Source organism: Neodiprion pinetum, chromosome 7 (genome assembly GCF_021155775.2).
Source record: "Neodiprion pinetum isolate iyNeoPine1 chromosome 7, iyNeoPine1.2, whole genome shotgun sequence".
Lineage (NCBI taxonomy): Eukaryota > Metazoa > Arthropoda > Insecta > Hymenoptera > Diprionidae > Neodiprion > Neodiprion pinetum.
In genome coordinates this window covers 23,386,374-23,411,739 of record NC_060238.1, presented here as the reverse complement: position 1 = coordinate 23,411,739, position 25,366 = coordinate 23,386,374, and the positions used below count along the sequence as shown (strand labels likewise).

The 25,366-nt window shown below is 33.5% G+C and overlaps 1 protein-coding gene across 6 annotated transcripts in view; it reads right to left on the bottom strand.

Annotated features, from left to right (window-relative positions):
- Positions 1 to 25,366, bottom strand: part of cv-c (crossveinless c) — a 186,760-nt gene that overhangs the window by 109,341 nt on the left and 52,053 nt on the right. For all 6 annotated transcript variants that reach the window (XM_069137569.1, XM_046633897.2, XM_046633896.2 and 3 more), the window contains one exon: positions 19,641 to 20,066. In XM_069137569.1, coding sequence (XP_068993670.1) covers positions 19,641 to 19,949 — 309 coding nt within the window. In that variant the 5' untranslated portion in view covers positions 19,950 to 20,066. The remainder of the gene's footprint in view (positions 1 to 19,640; positions 20,067 to 25,366) is intronic.

Sequence of the window (25,366 nt, the reverse complement as noted above, 5' to 3'; positions counted from 1 at the left end):
TTCCAAATTGGATCAAGATCTTCCGAAGCTGAATCTCGATCGCCGCGTCATCCGCGTGCTGTTTGTTTGTTTGTCCGTGTGTTTGTTAAACGTTTCGTTTTCAGCAACAAAAAGAGAAAGAGAGAGAGAGAGTGAGAGAGAGAGAGATTCCGATCAGGAGAAACAACGTATCGCGGATCACGCGTGTAGATGTAATAATATATTCATGCAATTTGTCTAAATGCGATTGCTTCAAAGGCGTATGATAAATATACGACAAAGATTATTGCGTTGCCTAGAAGCCGCGCATTCGCGAATGACGGACTAATTTTATCTTATTTTTCAGTACTACGTCTACAACATTGAATCTACAGTTGGACGAATTTTTAGAAATTTATATAAATTTATATAGATTTTTAGTATAAATTTGTATAACCTGTATATTTTTTTGTTTTAAACACAATTTCTAAAACAACCTTACTTCTGATATGTATATACGACACTGAGGCCAATTGACCCAAAAATAATAAACGAAAGAAAAATAACAAATAGAAAAAAATATCACCTTCAAAATATAATTTGAATTTGTTTCATTCAAGAGAATGTAACGTAAGGTTTAGTCGATTTTTTTGCCATGGGTTATTTTTGTCGCGAGTTATTCGAATCCGGGTTATTCTTGTTTGCGTTATTTCTGTCATGGGTTATTTTTAGTCACAAGTTATTATTATCAGAGGTTGTTTTTGTCCTGAGTTACATTTTTATTTGGTTACCTTTCTTACGATTATTTTTGTTTCGGGTTATTTTTGTCCTTGGTTATTTTTATCTTGGGTTATTTATTTCTCGAGTTATTCTTTTTTGGGTTATTTTTTTATTTATTTTTTATTCTTATTTCGGGTTATTCTCTTCGTAAGCCATTTTTATCACAATTTACATTTGTCTCGGGTTATTTTCGCCCCGAGTTATTTTTATCTCGAGCTATTCTTCTTTTAGATTGTTTTTGAGTGAGTGTTTTTTTTCCCCCCCCCCCCCCCCCCCCCGAATTATTTCACGACAGCTTATTTTTACACAGTAAATTCATAATTCGCATTATCCAATTTCTTTACTCCAGAGATGTAATCGAAAAATCGTCACAGCAGTTTCGTTCAGAATAAATTACTCGAATTGTAATCTAATTATCAATTTCGACACTTGCGTGATGTGACAGCGATCAGTTACGACAGCGATACGGGTACAATAAAGTAATTTGATGAAATTTCATAGAGCTGACGCGTCATCTTCGACCATTAATCATTCTCAGATTGATCGTCTAGATTGAAATTAACATTAAGTACATATTTACTCGATGAAATATATCATGTGTATATATAAATGTGTGTATATATATATATATATATATATATATGATATATAAGCATGTATAGACAATTAGAATAGTAGTCTCGATCATCAGCCACGCGACATTTGAATCAATCCTCGAAACTCATTGTCGGACAGTATTATTCAAAGTATATTAAAAAGATCAGAATCATCGCGATTCAAATCTCTGCAGTAACAACGCGTAATTATGCTTAATGAATATTATGCAGCTATATTTATCAAGCGTTCAACTTCGAGACTTGGTTTTAATGCATTCAGTCTACTGACATACGTGATTGCTGTTTCTTTATTCTTCTTCTACAGGATATTACCAAAAATATCAACCGTCCACTATAACGATAATAATAATAATAACAATCACTATACGATAGTGATCGATCTTAACATAACTCGTGTAGAAATAATCTGTCATAAAAAAAGAGGAAGAAAAACCCATGACAAAAAATTAAAAAAAAAAAAAACAAAAAAAATTGACGAAACATTAAAATTTCATTGAATTGAATTAAATTTAAACTAAATTTCGAAAGTGACAAATTTTTTTCATTGGTTATTTTCGTTTGGCTTCTTATTTTTGCAGTTTTTGATTCGGTTTTTAGTTTTCTTTCTTTCTTTTTTTTCTTTGGGGAAGGATTTTTGTTATACCCTGTTGTAGAAATGCGGTAAATTTAATTTCTCGACGAGGAGAAAATAATTGATCGCGCATTTCTTCTTCTTCTTCTTCTTCGTGCATGAGAGATTCGAATCGCGATCGCATTTAGTAAAACAACTTCGAAACGGTTACGGTACGTGAAAATCGGATCGGAATCGACGATCGATAAATATATATCATCTCAGATTCGGTTGGTATTGTAAAGTATTACGTACCCAAACCTTATCCAACCCTACATGCAGCCATGTTGAAAGAAAAAAGAAACCGGCCCCCGGAACAATGGGCGCGGAAAAAAATTCAAGCAGATATATTATATGTAACATATATATATATATATATATATATATGCAATGGCGATGCATGCATGCAACGAAATGTCTCGCATGTGGGGATTGAGAATTTTTTATTTTATGTTTTTTTTTTTTGTTTTCTCTTCATTCCGTGCCCTTTTTTACACCGTCTCGCCTTCAAATTGTTATACTCATATATTTATAGTACGTCGTTTCGCTGTCTCATTAAAAATTTGGTGATAAATTTTCGATAAAAATCTCCGCAGCACGATGCATGAATTTTATCCATGCCAACTCAACCTGGGTTCGACCCTTGACCTCGATGATTCGGCTAAAGATTTTTTACGCCATTGTTTTCACTCTCGAAGGCACTACATTTTTTTTTTTTTTTTTCTTTTTTTTTCTTTTTTCAAACTTTCTCGAATCGATTTAAGGGTAGCTACAATTTTTCAAAACCAACACATCGATCAACGAGATTTGAAAATCTGAAATATATTATATATAAATGAAATATCCGCTTGTTTAAAAATTCGTTATCGCCGTTCTTCTGCAACTATTTCTCGATACTTTTATAAATTTTCACCCCCCCCACCACCGCCAACAAAAATTGCGCGAGTGAAACTCTGCAAAACTCATTGAGCATTCTATCGGTACGACTTTATACACGCCGCAAGTATTCAAGTATATGTAGAAGCGAAACGACGACAACGACGACGAGATCGGAGAGGCTCTTTCCTAATACGGTAAGTTGGCTTGTTTGCTGGCTGAACTGCACACGCCGGAAGGTTTTATACTCTCGCAAGAAGATCCGCAGCGGCAGAAGCAGAAGCAGCAGCATTGAGTAGACGACGATGTAAAACGCACGTTTCAGCAGCTGAACGATAATGATAAAACAATTCGCGAGTCGCGTGTTGTATAATTAATTGACGATACGCGAGCGGAGAAGGGAGAAGAAAAGTGTTGGTAAAACGTAACAACGAGAAAATAAGGATTCGATTCTGTAATTTGTCTTGAATTGTTGAAAAGCAAAGTGTTGGAAAAAATTACACGCGATTTCAAATCGAAACTTTGTCGTAATTATATGCTCGTGTTTAAATTCGTTCGAATTTTGATGATGAATATTTCGGTGGTTCGGTAAAGCTGAATTATTTTATACAGTCTTGTTTTTTTCTTCTTATTCTTATTCTTATTCTTATTCTTATTCTTTTTGTTCGTCATGTCGCAATTAGTGCGTGATATAACGACGGCTAACGACCTCTCGAATAAAAGAACGGAAATCGAGCCTCGTTATTACAAAGACAATGAATGGTAGAAACTCGCCTGGCAGCAATGAACGAATCAACGAATAAACGAATGAACGATAACTATCCACGGACGAAAAATAATCAATGATAACAATTGCGTTCAAGGTATAAATTGTACAAGGACCTGGAGAAAAATAATTGATATTATTATAAAATAATTCCTTCTAACCACACAAGTAAGAGATATGTAATCGATCCTGAATCTCGACTTTTTCTCCCTCTCCTTGTTTCTACGACTCCATTCATCGTCTCTCGACTTGTTACGCGACGGGATACGCGTAGGCATAAAAATGAATGAAAAAAAGTAGCAGTTTCCTTGAATATCGACCGAGTAGAGAGGCTGAAGCTCGGAACGTGCAATGCAACGAATTTCCGGTAGCTCGCGCCATCTCGTTCGCTTTACGGGAGACGATAATTCCGAGACTCAACCGCTGGTATAAAATAAGTGGTGAAAGAAAAAGCGGGCGGCCTGTAAACGATGGACGATAAATGAACAGAGGAGGAAAGAAAACTAGTCGGAATCGTCAAATAATTAGAAAGCTAAAGGAAGTAAGAAAATGATGTGCAGTTTTACGCGGCTCGACATTTTTAACGTAATTTAATTTTTCATATAATTTAATATCATTATTATCATCAATTATTATTTTGGATTTTCAGCGAACGGTAACGAATTTGTTGAAAGAAAAGTAGAAAGATAAAAAAAAAAAAAATAAATAAAAATAAAAAAACGTTCAAGGATTCAAAAATGTTGGAGGAAAAAGAGAAAAAGCAGCGAAAAAAAAAATAGGTTTAAGTTTGTAATAATTTGCATATTTTTTATAATTTTCTTTTTCTAACGATCGTTGTTATTCGCGACTATATTTCGGTTGGTTATCCTTGAAATGAATCAAGTGAACGGTGCCGAATTAAGAACTGTACAAAACGGAAAATAAAAGGAGTCAAAAAAAAAAAAAAACCACTTTCCAGGATTCAAAAATGTTGGAAGAAAAAGGAGAAGAAAAAATAGTTGGAACTTTCAAATCGTTTGCATCTTTGGTTCGTTTTTTTTTTTTTTTCTTTTTTTTTTATCCTCACAATCGTCATTGCTCGCGAATATCTTTCGATCGATCGTATCATTCGGACAAATTAAGCGAACTGTACCGAAGCAAGAACAGTGGGGAAAAAAAAAAAAAAAAAAATTCAATTACTACAATCACGCGTTATTGTTAGAAAAAATTTTTATACTGACCTCAAGTTTTCTTTAAATCGATAAAATCGTCGTTACGTTACAACTTCTGACAATCGCAACTTCCGCCAATGCGTTCAATTTCGGATATTACGGATTTATAATAATATCTCTTCGTTGTCGACCGTCGAGACTGCGCGTCTTTAAAATCGTCTGCTGGTCATCCAGCATCCCTTTTCACCCACCATTTATTTCTCTCTCCTTCTCTCTCTCTCTCTCTCTCTCTCTCTCTCTCTCTCTCTCTCTCTCTCTCTCTCTATCTCTCTATCTCTCTTCAACAACATGCGAAGCTAAAGCCTCTGCAGGATCGCGACAGATTTCTCCGACAAGTCTCGAGGCTGAGACGACAAAAACGAGATGCCTAATGGAAGTTGCATTCCTAAAGAGACGCGTGCACGCATTTTAAGTGCGCATTGCGCGCGGTAAGGTAAACAACAACAACAACAACAACAATAATAATAATAATAATAATGATGATAATAATGATAATGAAAATATGTAAGAAAATTTGAAAATAAAACGTTGAAACAAAAGCATTCCGAAGATGATTCTACTACCAATTTCCGAAAATATTAGCTTGAAAAAGATACAACGAGTCAAATTTTATTAAAAAAAAAAGTATCACTTTATTCCTAGTATGATGAAAAAGAATTTAAAAAAAAAAAAAAATGTACATGAACTCAAAATTTGAATCACAAAAAAGTCGAATTGTTGAAATGTATTGTCGATAAGTGATGTACGACATTTGAATTCTTTGAAAATCCAACATTCTTGATTGAAATTTACGATTTCCATAAAAGTTTCATGTTTCTTCTGTGCTTGTGTCGATGCAAGCTTGAAATAATTTATACATCGCAACGGAATTGTTTGAGAATTATTTTACGAAATTTAGTCAACAAGGGAAAACATTCAGACGTGGAGAATTGTAAGGCATGATCTCGGAATAATTTTACCGTGTGGTAAAATATTTAAATCGAGTATTAGGATTCAATTTTAGACGTAGAAAAGTTTGAATAACGTACGCAAATCGTTATTTATTAATCTAGTGACTGGTTACTCAAATTTGATCATTGTGATTCCGGAGTGACTAGAACATCCTTTTTGAGGAACGTATAATTAGCGTTAAATTTAGTAAAAATAATTATCTCGTTTTTTCCGTCAACGTCTACGGACTTTGTGAAATAATTGCGGCAGCATTTGTTTATAAGAATAAAAAAAAAAATTGATACGGTCATAAGCTCTGTGTTAAAAATCCAATTTTCAAAAAATACTTTCTCGTCTCTTCGGCCGGTAATTTGAACACAATCGACTGTATTATTCGAAAGTGAGTAAGTTCGGTGATGTGAAAATAAGAATAAAATGTATCGCGCAACAGATGTATTACATATTTTACGAACGAATAAGAAAGAGAGAAAGAGAAAGAGAGATTGGCGTGTCCGCTGTTGCGCAATAATTCGTCATTTCATTACATAAAGAAGGATATCATACACCGTGTATGCAAGTGTGTTGTTTCTTTCTGCAATTGTCCTTGGATTCATCGTGAAACATTTGCAGCATACGTACGTATGTGTATGCATACTCATATACCATACACATGTAATATCTGTCTATGCATGTAAAACAGTATGCATATTCGCGCGTTATTTACAGCGATATGTCATCGCAATTACACATAACCGAAGAACATCTCGAGGTATTATGCATTTGTTGGTAATTTTTTTCACGTTTTTTCTATGATCGGCGATACTTGAGCAGCAGCGGCAGCGTCGAAACGTCCGTTAAAATTCAAAGCAAAATCGTAATTGCAGCATTGCAATTGATCACAATTAATTATCATTATAATGAAACTGTGTGTACGTAAAAATTGTAAATTCATCGAAACTTTCGACCTGTTAATTATTACAAAATATATGTACATGTATCCTGAGTTGAGAGGAAGATGACTTTCTTTTGAAAGAAAGGAGAAAGAAGGTCGAAGGTTAGTCAAATTTTGTTTTGTTTTTTTTTTTGATGAAAATTAATTACCGTTTCGGGAACAATACGGAAATGAAAATTAGCTCGAAATCTTGTCAGATCGAAGTTCAACAAACGAATAAAAGGCAACTTCCTTAATCTGTCTCTTCTCTAATCACAACTGGAGCGATAAAAAAATTCGTTGCTAATCTACATACAAATCTCTTTCAAAAAAATTAATTATATCGCTTCCTGCGTTTCAACTCGCTTCAAACGTTATTGTTTAAAAAAAAAAAAATTTACTATATTCGTTCCATTTCACCAATTTACGATGTCTGATTTTATTTTAAAAGACTGTATTCATTTACAACAAATCTGCCACATTTCTTCAACGATATTCGAGGTATTTCAAACGGAGCATCGATATCATCTAAGCTTTAGTTTTATAATTCAAGCAAGTATATATATACATATATATATATATAGAGCTGCACGGCTGTGCTGGTAGCCCGTTATAACAGTTAGCCAACCAAGTTCTAATCGGTCAATTTGCCGCACGATTTTCTACAGCGTTGCGTTGCCGCTGCTTCAAGGCAGGCAAGGAAGGCGGGCAGTCGATATATTATAGATTATACAGGTATAATAAAGCGACACTGGCTCGAGTTACACACACACAGACACGTCAAACAAAATTATACGTAAGTACAACGTACGATTAGACCGCCAGGAGCAGGTGAATCAACAACAACGGATAAACAGAAGTAGAAAAATAGAAGCAGAAGAACAGAAACTGAAAAACAGAAACAGAAAAAGAAACAGAAACCCTGATAATATCGAAAACGATGTTTTTTTTTCATTATCACGACGCACTTGAAAATTAATATAGATTGCAATATTGTCCAGAACGAAACAAATTCGATCGTTCAGAGGTATCCTTTGGAAATGTGTTACAGATTCGCTTTGCCGAATGTGAGACGCCGAAATGAGCAAATGTTGAAATATTAATTACCCGATTACGTTACTGTGACTTTTTTTTTACTTTTTTTCCGCGTTCATCAAACTGTGCCAAAATTGCACGATTGATTAATCGATCGATTCGGAATACAGGAAAGGGAGAAGAAGGAAACGAAAAACAGGCAAAACGACGAATCCGATCGTTCGTATAATAATAATAATAATAATGATAATGATGATGACGATAATAATAATAATAATAATAGTAATAAAGTAAGTGCGTATAGGAAATTAAAACGTGGATAGATAGAAGATTGAAAGAAATGAGAAAAAAAAAAGAAAAACAACCTTGACAATATTATTAAAAAACCCATAAGGTGATTATGAAAACTGTATAATGTGTGAAGAAGAAAAAGAAAAATTGACATATTTTCACGAGGTTTAAGTTAGTAACTTTAACGTAAAGGAACGTTGTTGAGGGAAAAAAAAAAAAAAAATTCAATACTTTGCAATTTTATAACGGTTTTAAAAGAGTTGGGTTTTTAAAATATTGGCAAGCGATGCTTTGTTGCGGTTTTTATAAATTTCCGACAGTCCTGAATTTGGAAAATTAACAAACAACAAAAAAAAAAAAAAAACTATCTCTCCTAAATATACATCGTTAACGCTAACGTCACCGACATCGAACCCACACATTTTTCTGATCCGAATTTGCAATAACGGATCTTAGAGTGCGGTGCAGACTCCATCGGCGATCAACGAGACGACGAAGTGCAATAAAGCGATGCATTTATTGCACACGATAGTGAAAGGTTGCCAGAGGGGTGTTCTTCTCTCGGTCAGATCTGAGAGACCGTATCACGCCTCCTCCTCCTCCTCCTCATTTCCTGCTGCAGCTGGTGCACCTGGCTTTCGTATTAATCTTGCAATTTGTTAACTCGGTGTAATAACTAATACGTGCAATTATATTCCGCACCCACGCCGCCGCCTTCAAATTATGGTTTACATTAATATACAGGGTGTCCCAATTTAAAAGACGCGGTACCCTTGATCACTGTTGCTATTTAACGCTTGTGCGAGAATAAATTGACGTTAAAGCCTTGTTTAACTAAAAAAAAAAAAAAAATGAACAAGATTTCGGTTCGGAAGCTACAAAAGAAACAAGTTTTTTTTGAAAAGAAGTGTGAAAAATCGAACTGAATCTACGAAATACAAATTCATGTTATATCCGATTTATCTCACTTTTACGCTTCTGGTTTAGAAGCTACGGTCGAAACAGTTAATTGAAAATTTGTGTGCCAGGGTAGAGTTTTATAAGTAAATGCACGCATGCAGGTGCGATCGATTAATTATTTACGTTCGTATTTAAATGCAGACGTAAAGACCGCGCCAATGAACGAATTATACGCGATACGACGATACATATTTACACCTAAGATCCTCCATTTCGTTTCAAGACACCTACCATATTTTACTGAATCAATATTATTACCTACTCGTCGCTTTTTAACATTCACAAATATCTATTACACGTACACGGTGTATGTGTAATAATTTTCCTATCTAGGTTATTACAATATGCATCCATATATGTATATGTTTATATATGGATGCATATTTTGTGTGTGTGTATATATATATCTTGTGTGAAAATAAAGCCTGAGGAAAAAGAGGACGAAGGATTCTAAAATTAAATCTGTGTACAAAACCAATTATAGGTTATACCGTAAAATCTCTCTTGATGGTAAAAAAAAACCACAAAATGAGCCGCAGCTCGCGTATCATTAATATTAATATGAACATATAATATATATACGTATATATACGTATGTGTTTATGCATATTTAGGTACAGAATTTCATGGGATTCGTAGCAGGGTGTCAAATATCAAATTAAACTACGGAACATACATTATTTTATCGTCATCATCATCATCGTCGTCATCGCGTTTAGTTGTCTCGACTAGAGGAAAGTGGAACGTTGTACGTGACTAACATGCATACATATATACACACATATGCAAAGGTGGGACAGCAACAGGTGGGCAAACCGCTGAATAAATAACTATCGGCTTGTTGTTGTTGTTATTATTATTATTAACATCATCATTATTGTACCTGTACAACAGCTCCGGGGAAAGCTTGATTCGTAATATGTTTGAAGATTACAAAAATATGTATAATTTGCAGTTAACCTGACGTATGTTTAAAGCGGATGATAGAAAGAAAATTATTATACCGTGGAATAATTTGTGTATACATTGTTCCACATACCAGCAGGTTCGCAAATAAATTCACGTGTGTATATAGTTTGTTGTTTTTTTTTTTTTTTTTTCCTTCCCCTTGTCCAAATAGATAAACTGTTACTGTGATGTTATTTTTATTGATTAATAATGTCACCACGATATATGCAAGGAATTAAACATCGTCGAATCAATATCCTGTTCCATAAGTATGTGTAATCTTGATTTTTGTTTCGCAAACGATTTTTTTTCGAAATATACCGTATATTAGATAATTAATCAAGTATGCGAAACAGGGATAAGATATTCTGACGAATTCGATTGCAGCAATTCATTTTGTAGAATTATTATTCTCGCATTGCTAGATGAACGCAAATTTTGGAGAGAGAAAAAAAAAAAGAATAAAATTTAACTCAATTTCCGAAACATGTCCGAAACATCAAAAAATCGTTCCGGAATGTTTTTATTTGCTCAAACAAAGACGTTTTGAATATATATATATATATATATATATATATATATATATATATATATATATATATATATATATATATATATATATATATATATATATATATATATATATTTTTTTTTTTTCTCATTTAAAAGTAGATTGATTTATGTAAACGACGAGCTGGAAAAGTGTTAAAGTTTTCTCTTACCGTTGAATGTTTCGTCAATGTAACAAGAATCATGTATACCTACACACATGTTGCGGAATGAATGATACATGTTATTACATATGACGTATGTAATGGGTTGGTATGCGTGGCATAGCGATGATATAACATCATCTTTACTGACAATGAGTGACCGAACGAACCGCCGAAGCTGCGAAGCCTGCTTATATATACTCCTCAGTATACTTATACAATACGTAGTGAGATTCGTTGGTTGGTTGTTGAAACCTTTCGAATTGAAAGATATTAACAATAAAGAATGAAAGGCGGCGAGTGGGTTAAACCGGACTCGTTCCTCTTGCTATGCGACGTGTCTTTAAGCGAATTCAGGATTGATAAAATTTTTACGTAAAATCATCAACAATATAACATTGCAAGAAAAAAAAAAAAATTCGGCAACGAAAGATTACAAATTTATCAATTAACGGCAAGATCGCTGATTTTTAACTCGATTAAAACACGTCAGATGTACGGTAATTATCGCGCTATAATTATATAAAAAGAAACTTGAAAAAAGGGGGGGGGGGGGGGGGGGGGGGGGATTGTTGTGAAACTAAGAATTTAGAGTTCTAAGGAAAAGAAAAAAAAATACACCAGATTAATTACTAAGTTAATTAAAAGTTATGAAATCTGATTACCGAATCGTTCTTTTGACAATTGGAATATAATTGTAATTTTAAGCCTTGTTAATTCTTACAATTTTCAATTTATTTACCACGCGCAGATTGATCTTTTTCGTCAAACTTGCGATGTTATCGTTGAATAGTTTGTTATTAAACCTCGGTTACCCAAAAACCTCTGTTAATTGTTATTTGCCAAGAAAAACTCACCCATATACACGAAATTTATAGAAAAAATGGGGAAAAAGGAAAGAAAAAACTACAAGATTTTCGGGGTTGAGAGAAAAATCTGATCTCTGTGAAAATATTGCCAGGAACTGAACCTTCCCTCGGATATTATCGCGAGTATATTTTTCACGTTGATTTTAAACCGATAGTGTATTTAAAACTGAAAGTTCGTTTCAATTTTGGGAAAAATCATCATTTCGTAACTTTGGGACTGTCTAAAGTTTTTCTGTCATAAGATTTTCGTAATTAAAACACTTTTCAAGACAATCTAAATTTTCACAACAATGATTTTACCTTTCAATATTTCGTTAACATTAACGTTACTAACATCAATCTGGTCTAGATTTAACAAGAAAGATTAATTGTATTTGTATTTATTTATTTCATTCCTAAATTCCGAGGTCAACAAATTCTGTAACATTATTTAAATGAAAGTGCGACAAGATTTGAATTTTGAATAAGAAACGAGTATAAAAATGGCATAAGGAAACCGCAAGAGGTATTATTTATAATTATGCACTGTTAAGCGCATAATGAAATGCAGCTCGTGAAACGACCGGGAGAAATTTCAATTACCTCTTCAATAGAGAATAGGAGTTAATTAGCGATAATTAGCCATTGTCTCGGTATGTATAATTAGTCACTGTCGCACGCCTCGTTGGCATTGTATAATATAAAACACAACTCCTGTTATACGGCTGACGATGAAACGATCGATATTTCATCAACGATCTTACATCAAGGATCTACGTCAGGATCTACACGTAATCCAGGTATATATAACGATCAATGATGGTGCAATATTGAAAATAAAATCAACGACGGTGAAGTTGATGAAAAAAAAAAAAATAACTAGAAATATAAAACTGACTTCTAACCCTAGTTTATCGATATAATTTTCTATCGTGTCGTAAACGAATATTACGAGACTGAAGTTAGTAACATTAACGTAACGAAATCTTGGGAGTAAAGAGGGGGGGAAGGGCAATATTTATCAATTTTGTAACGAGCGAATTTTTGAAAAATTAATCAATTTTGCCGTGTAACAATTTACTGCATTTCAGACACTCCTAAAACGGAAATCATTGAAATAACCTTATAATTTACTTCTATCGTTATTTTCTCAATCAATCAATCGGTGAGAAATATTGTTTATCATATTAACGGTGAAAAAATATGAACTAGGAGCAATAAAGAGAAGATTAGGAAAAAAAAGAAAAAAAAAAGAGAAGCCCAGCAGTAAATTTTACCGCAACATAGAAACAACGTTCATTCTATTTTATATCACGAATGCGTAAAGTTTGTTTTTGTTACTTTATTTTTCTTAAGGTACACATCGGTCGTCTGATATCCGATACATCTGACTAGGCTGATTATTATTACAGTGCTGAATAATCGTATGACGATGAATGGAGAGAGAGAGAGAGAGAGAGAGAGATAAATAAATTAAAGCTAACCCAGCAGATGAATGAAAGAAAAATCATACGTAAAAAGTATTGAACAAAGAATAGTTAAAAAAAAAAAAATAAACAAATAAAAAATACGTTGGCCCGCCCGCATCGCAGAAAAAAATATCGCTGCGGAAATATTTCGCCGACGAATGAGATTTAATTTTTTTGACGCACGCGCGGTTAATTTTCAAATAATTCAATACATCGTTCTATATTATATTTAAATTGCCTTCTTTTCAAGCAATCGTCGATCAAGTCGTACACGCAATCATACATACGATAGACGTAAGTGGACATTGCATAGGCAGGTAGGAAGGTATGGTATATTCAACGAAAATGTGGAGGAGGTGGAGGCAGCGCGTGGGTGAGAAGGAGGCAAAGTGTAGGACTGGCGCACATCCGGTTGGGTGTGCCTTGCGTACATACGTGTCTACACGTATCTACACATGTGTAAAATTATACGTACGGACGACACGTAGAATCGCAACTCTGTAACCGGCAATGATTTTTTTCATTCTCTTAGCTAGGTCGCATGATAATAAAAAGGCAGCCTTAATTTTTTTCACAACTTCTCGACCCGGCGCATCTCGAGTGTGATTTAAAAACTTGAAATCAAAAACCTCTGGTTTCTAAAATCTGGAGAAATTCAGAAGGAATCTTATAAAATGTAACGAAACTTTCGTAACTTCAAAAGATAAACGTACTTTCATGGTAAAAAATGACAAAGCTAATCTGAGACATCGACTTTGAATCTTGATCGAGATGTCATGGAATGTCCCATATACGTACATACGAGTATGTATGCTAAAATAGCCTTCTCATCGTCGTTTTCACAATATTGTATGTATTGTTTGTGCAACAGGCATTTTGCCGAATATTTGAACGAAATGTCGAGTCAATCGAAACAACGTGTAAATTAATAACCAAAAATAGAGAAGAGAAGAAGAAGAACAAGAGTAGCATTAAAAAACATGGAAAGTAGAGGGAGAAAGAATTAAAAAAAATACATTAAAGTAATGAATCTATCCTTGTGCGAATGAAGAAACTTTGTTTTAATCTATCTCAAAAAAACACACCATCTTCAGGCTGCCTAAGAAAAAAAAAAAAATTCCACCGTTGATCCATATTCTTTTATGAAATAAAAACCGACATTGGAAATACGGGAAAACTTGAATTTTGTATTTTGTAGGAATCCACGTATTGAACGTGACAACGATTGCGATAGCATTATTTGGGAACATTGTTATTGCTATTGTTTTAGAATTACAATTCACGCGACGATCCGATGACAAATGAGAATCGAGAAGAGGATTTTGAAAGAAAAATTATCGGATGGAGAGAAATTATTTTTCGAACCTTCTAAAATATTCAAGTGGATTTTAACGTGTGCACTCGTCCACCTCAATGCACGTACGTATAAACAAAAGGAAAGAACGAGCGAAGAGAATAAGACAAAAGAGAATAAAAGAAAATTTTTAAAAATTAAAAAAAAAAAGAATCTTTCCTTCTTCATCTTTCCATTCTCAGTCAGCCAAGATATTTGGAAGTCAAATTACGTCTTTCTGCAGGCGAGGCATAAAAGAGGCGTGTGCCTGTCTCATCAGTTTCATCTCTCTGAAAAATCTGTCCGCTCCGCTCTTCTGCTTGTACCTTTGAATCGCACGATATTGTGCCGAGACAAGTTTTACATCAAGATTGAATTCTGTGGTTTTTTTGGGTCGCTTATTACGGATATTAAATCAGATATTGAAAATTCGAGACGTTGGATCCGATATGATGGACGACAATTTCGAATTTTATCAAATACGGTTGAAAAACTCGATGCGGGAGTTTTTCGAGTCGCTGATTCGTTTCGACATGCCGAATTTTGAAAATCTGACTTCCGATTCGTAATCAACGACCCCAAAAAAACCATGGACAGAGTTTTTTTTTTTTTTTTTTAAAGTATACCAACGCAAAGTAAAACCAAAAGTAAACGAGAAAAATGGAAATCTCAAAAAAAGAAAAAGAAGAAAGGGCGTAATTTTTTCAACATTCATCCCTTTCGCTCGCTCACATCGCGTATCAATGATTATTCATTGTCACGATAAACTCGTCGTTAGCAATCAAGCGTGCGGCGTGGATTGATTTGAGGGTAAAAAAAAAAAAAAAAAAAAAAAAAAAAAGAAAATGTGAATACTCACCGATTCTCGTACAAATCTATGATTAATTTTACGCTACGATAAATTTCTGCGTCAACGACGATCGGGGTATCGCATAAACGGAATAACATCATCGCTGCGTAAACGGACGGTTGGAAAAAAATATTATCTCAGGTATATAAATGACGCGAACTGTATCACGTGTATATCTATAAGAAAATAATATGGTCCCTATTTAATACATGTATACATATCTAAATTTTAAATTATAAATGATGCTAATCAAAAACGAAATTCACCAGATTTGAAAGAAAAATAACGTTCAATTTTAAATAAATCTACATTTACTCGGATCCGTGAAATTTTTTTCTCACAACTATCGGGAATTACAAAAAAAAAAAAAAAACAACAAAAATGATCACTGGTTTAATTAAATTGAGAAAATTTTCTTTCATTCGCCGAAGTTATAGTTAATTCATTATTATTTGCTGAATTTCGACGCAACGAAACGTTTGATGACAGTAAAAATGGAGTTAAAAAATTTACTGCCCAGCTTAAAGAAATTTATTTCAAACACTCAACATTCATTCAAGTCGAGTAGACATTGCAATAAATATTCTGTTACGAGTTTGTAATATTCTGTAAAATCGACAAGCCCGTAATGAATTAATCTCATTCGTTAACCTGAGTACAATTTTCTCAATACAAATAGATAGTTCAAATTTTTACAATACTTTTTTCACTTCATTTTTCATTATAATAATAATAATAATAATCATAATAAAGGTATAGAAGAATGAAATTTTCAGTGTAAAATTGTACCCTCTTCATGTGTCAGAGATCGAAAGACAAAAATAGAAAGAAAAAAAAGATCACTGTCGCGTATTACAGCATAAATATGACGATGACGATAATGATGACGATTATACGAGGAGTCTGATGATCGTTTGGTTTTTGTGCAGAGATGGCGTTAAAACGATTCAAGAAAGTTATTTTCGTCTCTTCGTAGAATGAAACGAGAGAGAGAGAGAGAGAGAGAGAGAGAGAGAGAGAAGGAGAGAGAAGGAGAGAGGAAGAGAGAAGAAAAAATATTTCTCTTTATCGCGCAGCGTGAATATAATATTATAACCGACGAACATATCGATATTAAAAATAATTGGAGATGATGATGAGGGGGTAAAAATGTTGGAGGTGGTAAAAAAAGAAGAAAGGAAAAATTGTAAAGAATGGATCGCTCGACGCCTGACGGATGGATGGATCGGGACTGAAGAATACCTTTTATAATACTCTGATCTATGCGCGTAAGATGATCATTATTTAAAGGTTAGAGAGAATGATCGAGTCCAGCGATTTACGTTATAAATTGATGCGTAGTTAGCGCTGTGGAAAAAGACGACGAAAAAGAAAAGGAAGAAGGGGAGAAGAGAATGACGAAACAGGAGAAAAAGATGTTCGTAGAGACCGGGTTCGCGGATTTAAACAATTGTTTAACAATTAAATCAGTATCCGATACCAGCTTTAATTATAGTACGCGTAATTATTAATCGTCGCGGAATTACGAAACATTCGGAAATGAGAAGAGAATATCGGCAAGTAATTAAATAAAAAGAAATGAAAAGCAATCGACAAGACAAAAAGAAAATAATAATTCGAGATCTTGTTAAAGATCCTTTGAAATAACACGACGAGGCGTTTTTTTTTTTATTTGTCTTCCTTTACTCGCTTTTTTTTTTTTTCCTTCTATCGGTCGATTCTCAAGTACGTCGATGAATATACCGTGAATCTGAAGAGCGAGAGAGAGAGAAAGGAGTGAACTTTGTGTAAATAATAATTAAGCACTGAAAAATGCACGAGGCAAACAAACTCGACGACGACCATAAGCTATTTAACAATTAGTGTTAATAAGCTTCTCGTTTACTAAAACTCTAAGGTTTAATTTTTTCCGACGTTTCTTTTCTCAACCTTGTTTCACCATTTTTTGTTTTATTTTTTTCTTCCAGTCGAAGTTATAATCATTAGGTATATAAGGCGCATTATAATATACATAATACATATAATTAAAACGTTTGCGTCTAATGAATCTAATTGTCCAGTAATTTTGTTTTTCCTCCTCGTGTTTAATACAACAATTATTCTAGGTAATATTACAAACTCGGTCGGGGTTAGAATCTCGTGTTGTTTTTATTGTTTTTCATGTTTTTTTTTTTTTTTTTTTTTGTTTTTGCTCACAAGTGAAAAGTGCACAACCTACGAAACGAAGAATTAAGAGAAGCGAAGAGGAGAGAAAAAGAAAAAAGAAAGCGTACGTAATGAGAATCTTCTATTAATAAATGTAAACTTGAAACCTGCCACTTAAAATTTTTACTGCCTAAAAAAAAAAAAAAAAAAAAAAAAAACTTATTTCTGTTCTTCTCCTCCTTCGCATCGCACACGCTGTGATGTGTTATAAACGACATCCAGTTTTATATTTTACGCAGAAGAGTCGCTGTTGCTGTTGCTGCCGCTACCGATGCTGTGAGTTCTAGAGCTGCGAGCAGCGACGTTTTTATTTATAGTGTAAAAACCCCTGCAGTAGAGAAACTCCCGCTAAGCTAAGCTCTGTTGGTATTATATATATACATATATATATATACATATATATATATATACGCTGCGTGTACGTTTTGTACAATATTGAAAAATATCCAAGACGACGCTGCGGCGGCGGTGATTTCGAAAATTTTAAACCAAGAAGGAAAGAGAAAAAAAATTGATGAAAGAAAACGGGGTGAAAAAAAAAAAAAATTCGGTCGCGGTTCCGTTATAAAAAAAATTAATTTGTGTGGCTTTATTTTTTTTTACCCTAGAACCTCGATCCGTGCCGCTCTGGCGATTTTTCGGCGATATTGTCGCACATGTTGGTAGAATCTGTAATTTTTTCAGCAAAACAAAAAAAAAAAAAAAATGGGTCCTTTTTGAATAAAAAAAATCAATCTCTTCCTTTTTTGGTAAAAAAAATCAGCGTCACCGGAACGTCAAAATTTTTTTCAAAACTTCCTCTCGAAAGCTAACAAAAACCTACAACTTTTATGCAGAGTCATTTGTTTTCGCTTACTTGCAGGTTTCCGAGATACATTCATTTGAAGGTAAAAAAAAAAAAAAAAAAACGCCAATTTCTCAAATAATGAATTAAAAAATCTGAAAAAATTCACATAGTGTACCTTTTACCAGTACTTTGACATAACCAATTATGGGGCAGATCTGAGATGGTCGGAAAAAAAAGTGGCCGAGTCGACGGAGAATCCCTCATATATGCGCGAGTGTGTGTGTGTGTGTGGGTGTACGTATACACGTATGTTTACCAAGCTTATATGCACCTGTGCAGGTAAACATCGTCTGGGTATTTAACGGAGAAAAGTTGTCGCATAATATGCTGCAGTGGCGGTAGCAGCAAAATGTAGATAAATAATATATGCCGTAAGTCTACAGAGAGACAATTTGCATGAATAGGAACGTTTTCTAACCCTCGGCAAATTCTATTCTCGACCGTTGTTGGTGGATTTTTAAGAAATATCGCGCGATCAATTTCCTCGTCAAAATTATAATTACAGAAGCGGAACGGGTGAAATAAAAAAAAAAATTAAAAAAAAAAATAGAAAATGGAAATAAATAAAGAAAAAAGAAAAGAAAAATTGCAACCCTACGATTATTATTATTAAATTCTTGTAATACGTGACGCGAAATATAATGAGGATAAGAAAAGACGAAACGTTTTGCAACGAGAACATTATTCGAATTTTAATGAATTCAAGGTGAAGAAGAAATCTAACGTCTAATCGACTCACCATTTCTAATTTTGTTTAAAAAAAAAATTTCCGAAATTGTTTCAACTCTTAAACGGTGCCCTGAATCTTGTCAGATTTTTCATTCAACCGCTCAATTATTCATAAATATTTCAAGTGATTTTGAAAAGGACTTTTATAACTGTAATAGAAATTTAGAGACGGTTCAAACAATATTTTGGTTCGCCAAGAAGATTGAAAGTGGTATAAAAGTTGGAAGAAAAATCAGCCCCTCGTGTGCCCGGTCTTGAAATGTTTGGAAAAGAAAACACAGTTATTGAGAATTTTTTTAAGAATCTTAACAAAGTTAATTTCCAAAATCACTCTTAAAATTTACAAATAATTAACCAGTTGTATAAAAAATCTGAAAAAATTTAGGACGCTGTTTCGAGAGTTGGGTAATTGCAGAAATTTTTTTGTAAACAATAAAAAAAAAAAAAACGGTTAGGGTTCGCATGGAAAATTTCCTGTACACTGATAATGTGAGAAAAATTATGAGATTCCATATCGCAGTTTCTTTTTTTCTTCTTCTAAAAATCGTTGATTCCGAATTTCATCAAGCTATACATAATTCAATTCTATACATATGCCGGTATTTTGGAAAGTCAACATCTTCGGTGTCGTTGAGGATAAAGAAGTGAAAAATAAAAAAAAGAAGCGATTCGTTGTAAAACCGTAGTCTTCGACGAAAAATCTTGCAACAACATATTGAAAAATAAGACTCACGTTCACTTTTTCGAGGTACAACTCGAGTTCCCGATAAGGATCCGTGTCCTTGCACCCCGAGTAATCCACCTTCCGATCCTTTGCCTGACCGAATAAAATCTCTTCTCGTCTCCCTCGGTCGATATCCTCCAATTGTTTCTCTCCGTTTCTTTCACAATTTTCCACAATTTCCAACCGATTAACAGCACCACAATTTTCGTCATAATCACGACAACGACAATCATCGATCACACTTCTTTCACCGGCATCAACACAGCGGCAGAGTTTGGCCGGTTCTGAGGCGCTTTCCTGCGCCGCCTCAGCCTCCATTATTATTCCTCATCCACGGCACGTCATTCACAAGTTTCACGATCAGCAACAGCAACAGCAACAGCAACAGCACTCCGACTATCCGAGTTCATCCTCCACTTTAGCTCCGCGCTCGTTCTGTAAAGATAAGCGTTTCGAGACGAGATTAGTTTTCTAGTCACTTATGCATGCATACATACATACATATATATATATGTGTGTGTGTATATATATGCACGGGCATACACAGTGACTTTACACTATAAACACATGATGCATGTGGCGGGTATACACAGTCTAAACAAAAATGTGTCGAAAGAACGGGGAAAAAGGCGTAACAAAAGAGGTCGCGTAAAATTCAATTTCAAAATCTGCGCTAAGACTCGAGCAGTGTCATTGAAAAGAGAAGTGAAGGAAAAAGAAACAAACTTTATTTCAAATCTAAAAGTATATGCGCATATTTGTTACAAGGATAAAATCGTAAATTTTCATCTATTTCCTAATCGTGTTTAGATTTTTTCCTCCTTTTTCTCGTCTTTCTTTAATCGTACTTTTTCTTCTTTATTTTCTTGTATTTCTCAATGCCGAGTTTTCGTTTTCAATTTTTTCATCGCTGTTAACCGACGATCGGAAGCAAAAAAAGAAATCATTTCCGAGGTTACGCAAATATATATATATAGATGTATTACAGTGATCGAATCTAAGGTTTATTTAACAAAAGAATAGAAAGAAAAGTGGAAAGAAAACATTTTGTGGTTATTGAAAAATTCATTATTTCGGGGCTGTAATTTTGTTGCGAAGAATTTATTTTCCGAACGAAGTCAACGAAATTTACAGTTTCGTACGAGGCGTGATTTTGGCATTATGGGAAGAAAAACGGAAAAATACAACAGAATCTTAAAGATGATCGTTCGATATTTTTTAAGTCGATTTTTGTCTTCAAAATCTAACTTTTTTCAAGAGAATGGAAGAGGTTCCTTGTTTATCACTTTTAATTTTTCACCGCTCGTGGAAAACGATTCAATCAATGAAATACGAGTAAATTTTAACGCGACATCAATAAATTTCGTTTTTAAAGCCTTCGGTAAGTTTTATTTCGATTTAACCTGTAACGGTACGGTAGACGTTTAACATCATCGATAAAAGTGAACGATTGTTTATACGGGATGTTGAAGTTTCACAAAATGAATTATATATCCTCGAAAGTAAATTACGTCTAGACAAATCGTTAAAACAAGCGCTCATTAAATTCAAGTAGCAGCTACAGAGGAAAAAAAAAAAAAAAAAAAAAAACAAAATATCAAAGAAAGAAACTTGTGCAACTTTTTCGAAGCTATATTTTTCAATTTAAACATTAAGGTATAAATAATCTGAAAAATTATTTCACCCTCTGATTCGATATTAATTTGTGTTATTAAAATTTCATCAGGATATATAAATGATAACGAAATTTACCAAGAAATGAAGAAATTGGAAACGAGTTGCAGCGATGCAGAAACGAAACGAAGCTTTTTACAAATCATGTTAAAAAAAAAAAAAAAAAAAAAAAAAAAAAAAAAAAAAAAAAAAAAAAAAAAAACCACCACACATACACGCAATAATATAACACAATGGCAAAAACAAGTCGTTTGCTTATTATGACAGATTATGTGAATTCTAAAGTTAGAATCGCGAAGCGTTAGTCACTCTGCCTTACCTATAATTATACCAACTTGAATACAAACTCATCGTCTATGAGAGGTTTTAAAAATAAATTTTTAACATTTTTTTTTTTGTTTACAGATTTATCAATTCCCGAATTCCCAGAGAAGGCAAAGGATTTATTCGAACGCGAATCTATCGAAAAATTTCGCTCGTTGAACGAAGAATAAATTTATTAGGTGCCTAGAAATTTTACCGGGGATCGAATAAAATTAGGAACAAACAATGCGAGCTAACATTTCGCGAACTTTGAGATCCGTATTCGAATAATCGGATTGTTTCTCACTGCTTGGAACCTCCCACGTTTCCAATTTCTATATCTCAGTATCGGCTGCTGGACTTTCTCGAACCAGCAAAGTTTCAACGGAAATAGAAAAAGTGAAACTGATTGTTAAGGTAAGACGTAGAAATTTTAAACTTTAAACAAAAAGTAAAAAAAAAAAAGATATCTTTCTTCTTCATCGCTTCAATTATTATTCGGAGGTAAAAAAGAAAAGAAAATAAAATTGGCACTTGCAGTCTTTTTCGTCTCTTCTTTTCAATTAATTCATACGAGTAATTTCTTGAGAGTCGAATGAAATTGAGAACAAAAATAAAGTCGACAAAAAAAAAAATAAATAAAAAATAAATAAATTAAACTAAATTTCAGAGAATCAAAGCAATCACTTTTCTAACCGCTTTAGTTGAAGATGAATATTTTCCTCTTATCCTGACCTAAGCAACGCGTTTATCGGTGGGTGAATCGAGTCGTGAGTGACAAGCGATAAATCGTTGTTTAGAATTTCCGTCGTCGCCGCGCGTCATCTTTATTGACGAGAGAGAGAAAGAGAGAGAGAGAGAGAGAGAGAAAAGTTGGTGTTTGTCAAACTTTAACTGACTCCTTACTGATCGGTGATAAATTATCATTATCAAGCGTTAGAATTCAAGGTACGGACGAGTTCTCGACTCAATGCAGCCGATAACAAATCCATACCATATATATATACGAAATGATGATAATGTTTTGAAAAAATTTATTTCGAAGGGAGAAAATCAAGTTCGATATATATATATGTATTGATTTTCAATCCTTTAATAGGATGTGTAGAGCAGGAAAAACGAAAAAAAAAAAAAAAAAACGATTACAAATTGAAAAAGAAAGACAGAAAATTCTCGAGAAAATTTTGACAAGATAAATAAACAAAATATTTAGCACGTATTATTATTTCATACCTACAACGAAAAGATTAGTGTTTCCTTTTCGTATGGTTTGTTCCATATGTTTGTATTTTTCTCGTTTTATTTATTTCTTTGTTCATTTGTTGATCATGCGTTTTGAGATTATATAGACACTAGATACGTTACTTGCGTAACTAATTACTTGCTGCATTGATGCACAGACACTTGAGATTGACTTCCTCGAAATTTGTGTCATCGCAGTTGCAGTGAGCAACGATTTGTTATAACTCACGCGATAGCGGAACACACGGGGCTCATTTAAATTCCCTTCAACTTGTCACTACGTCATAAAGTATATACATATATATATAATAATATATATGTAATACGATACGCGACAGCCGATAGTTTCCCATTTACGAATTTCCAAAGCATGATTGATCGTTCGTGTTGTGAATAATTCGTGTAAATACCGCGGGAGCTTTTTTTTTTTTTTTTTTTTTTATTCACCTTCCTATCCAATTTTAATTTCTACTTCTTTTTCTTTAATTTTCAAAAGTCACGAAAGATTTTTCCAAGAAATTAAACACTTGGACTCCGAGGAGGAACATTGGGGTAAATTTTTAAATTTGATTCCTTTTTTTTTTTTTAAACACTCTAGAGAGACGCTCTATTGTCAAAACACTAAATGGAAATTCAGATAATGATATATTAAAGAATAGTGTAAGAAAAAATGACAATGAAATTTTTTCCGGGAAAATAAGAAATACTTGACGTTTATCTTTTCATGCGAATAATAAAGTGCATAGAATGAGAGAAATTTATAGTTCCGGTTTCCGGCTCAGTCCTTGAATATTTTCATTTTTTACCACAATCGGAAAATATCGTTCTAGGTAGAAAATGAAAATTAGTTTTCTAGCTGTTTACGGAAAGTCTGGTATCCGTTGCTATTCTTTCTCATTACGATCGCTGTTGCTATACTTTCTTGTAACTGTTGCGAGAATTTAATGCTTGTGCGAGAATAAATTGACGTCAAAGCCTCGTTCAACTAAAAAAGTATAGTAAACCTCATAAACTGATTTCGCGTTGCAATAACTAAAAATGAATCGACGATAGCGCAAAATGTTTGCGCGTACCTCGCGTTTTTTTGGTAATTCCAACAATATTCAAACAGTTTTTTTTTTTTCAACGATACCCGTTTTACTCAATTTTTCTGGTTACTGTAACAAATGAAATTTTTCTTACAATTAGTGTAGTACACATCGTGTAAGAGGAAAAAAAATGAAAATACGTGTATATTAATACCTACGATAATTCTCTCGCGATTAATGACGATATTATTATTATTACTATTATTACTAAATTGTACACGTGTATAATATGCGTTGGTCTCAGAAAGAGAAACGTGTAAAATAGGAAACAGATATTATGAAGACGAATGTAGGGAAGAGAGAGAGAGAGAGAGAGAGAGAGAGAGATAGAGGCGGTGGAGGAAGACGACGATCGTAGGAGAAGAAGTGAAAATTATAGAAAAGAAAAAGGTGAAAACAGAAACTTGAAACAAAATATTACATCCTTCTTCTTCAAGTACGTATAGCCTGCGTTTTCTCCCTGCTGCCTGAACGTATAATCGTAAATTTAAATCCCTGGCGCTGCGTGCACTTCTTCCTGCCTTACACACTGTATGTATATATATATATATATATATATATATATATATATATATATATATATATACAAGCAGCATACCGAACAGCGTTCATAGACTTCAGGAAATCTTTCGTACATATATACTTTTATATAAATTTATTTAATGTGAATACGTATTATATATATATGTATTTTACACAGAGCGCTACGCATTTTTGAGCAAAGTATCCTGGGGAGAAATTTAAGGCAACAGGTTTACGAAATATTTATACACACATATATATATATAGACACAACTATTTCATATATGTAAACGGAGAAACGTTCAGATCTCGAAAAGATTTCTAGGGTAATTCAATTGATGATCGATATAAATTCTAGATTCATCAAGCGTGCCGCAGTTTATCATCGATTTAAAAATATTTCGTCGCAAGACGTCGTTTTGGAATATTTTAAATCGTTACTATTATCATTATCATTATATATTTCCCTCCGTACGTAATTTTATCGCGTACGGGTAAATACGATCGGATATTTTACCGGGTAAAAATAATTTCTGGCTTCTTGTTGTTTGTTTTTTTTTTTTTTTTTTTCTCATTATAAATATCCTTCTCTCCGTCTTTATCGCTGCTGTACATGTATTCGCGCGAATCGATTGTCGTGAAATAATTTTTGTTAAATTTGTCGGAGGAAGTGTTTAAAATAAAAAGTTTCACCTCGATCTTTGTATACGTGTACATTTTATAATTTATTATACGAGCTGTACGAGCGTGTGCCGACGATAATATTGAAACGTAACGAATGTTGAATAAGATTTTATACCGCCCGACGGTATGAAGAAGACTCTTGAGAAGAGTCGATGTAGGAAGAGAAGAAGAAGAAACAAGAAGAACGAGAGAGAGAGAGAGAGAGAGAGAGAGAGAGAGAGA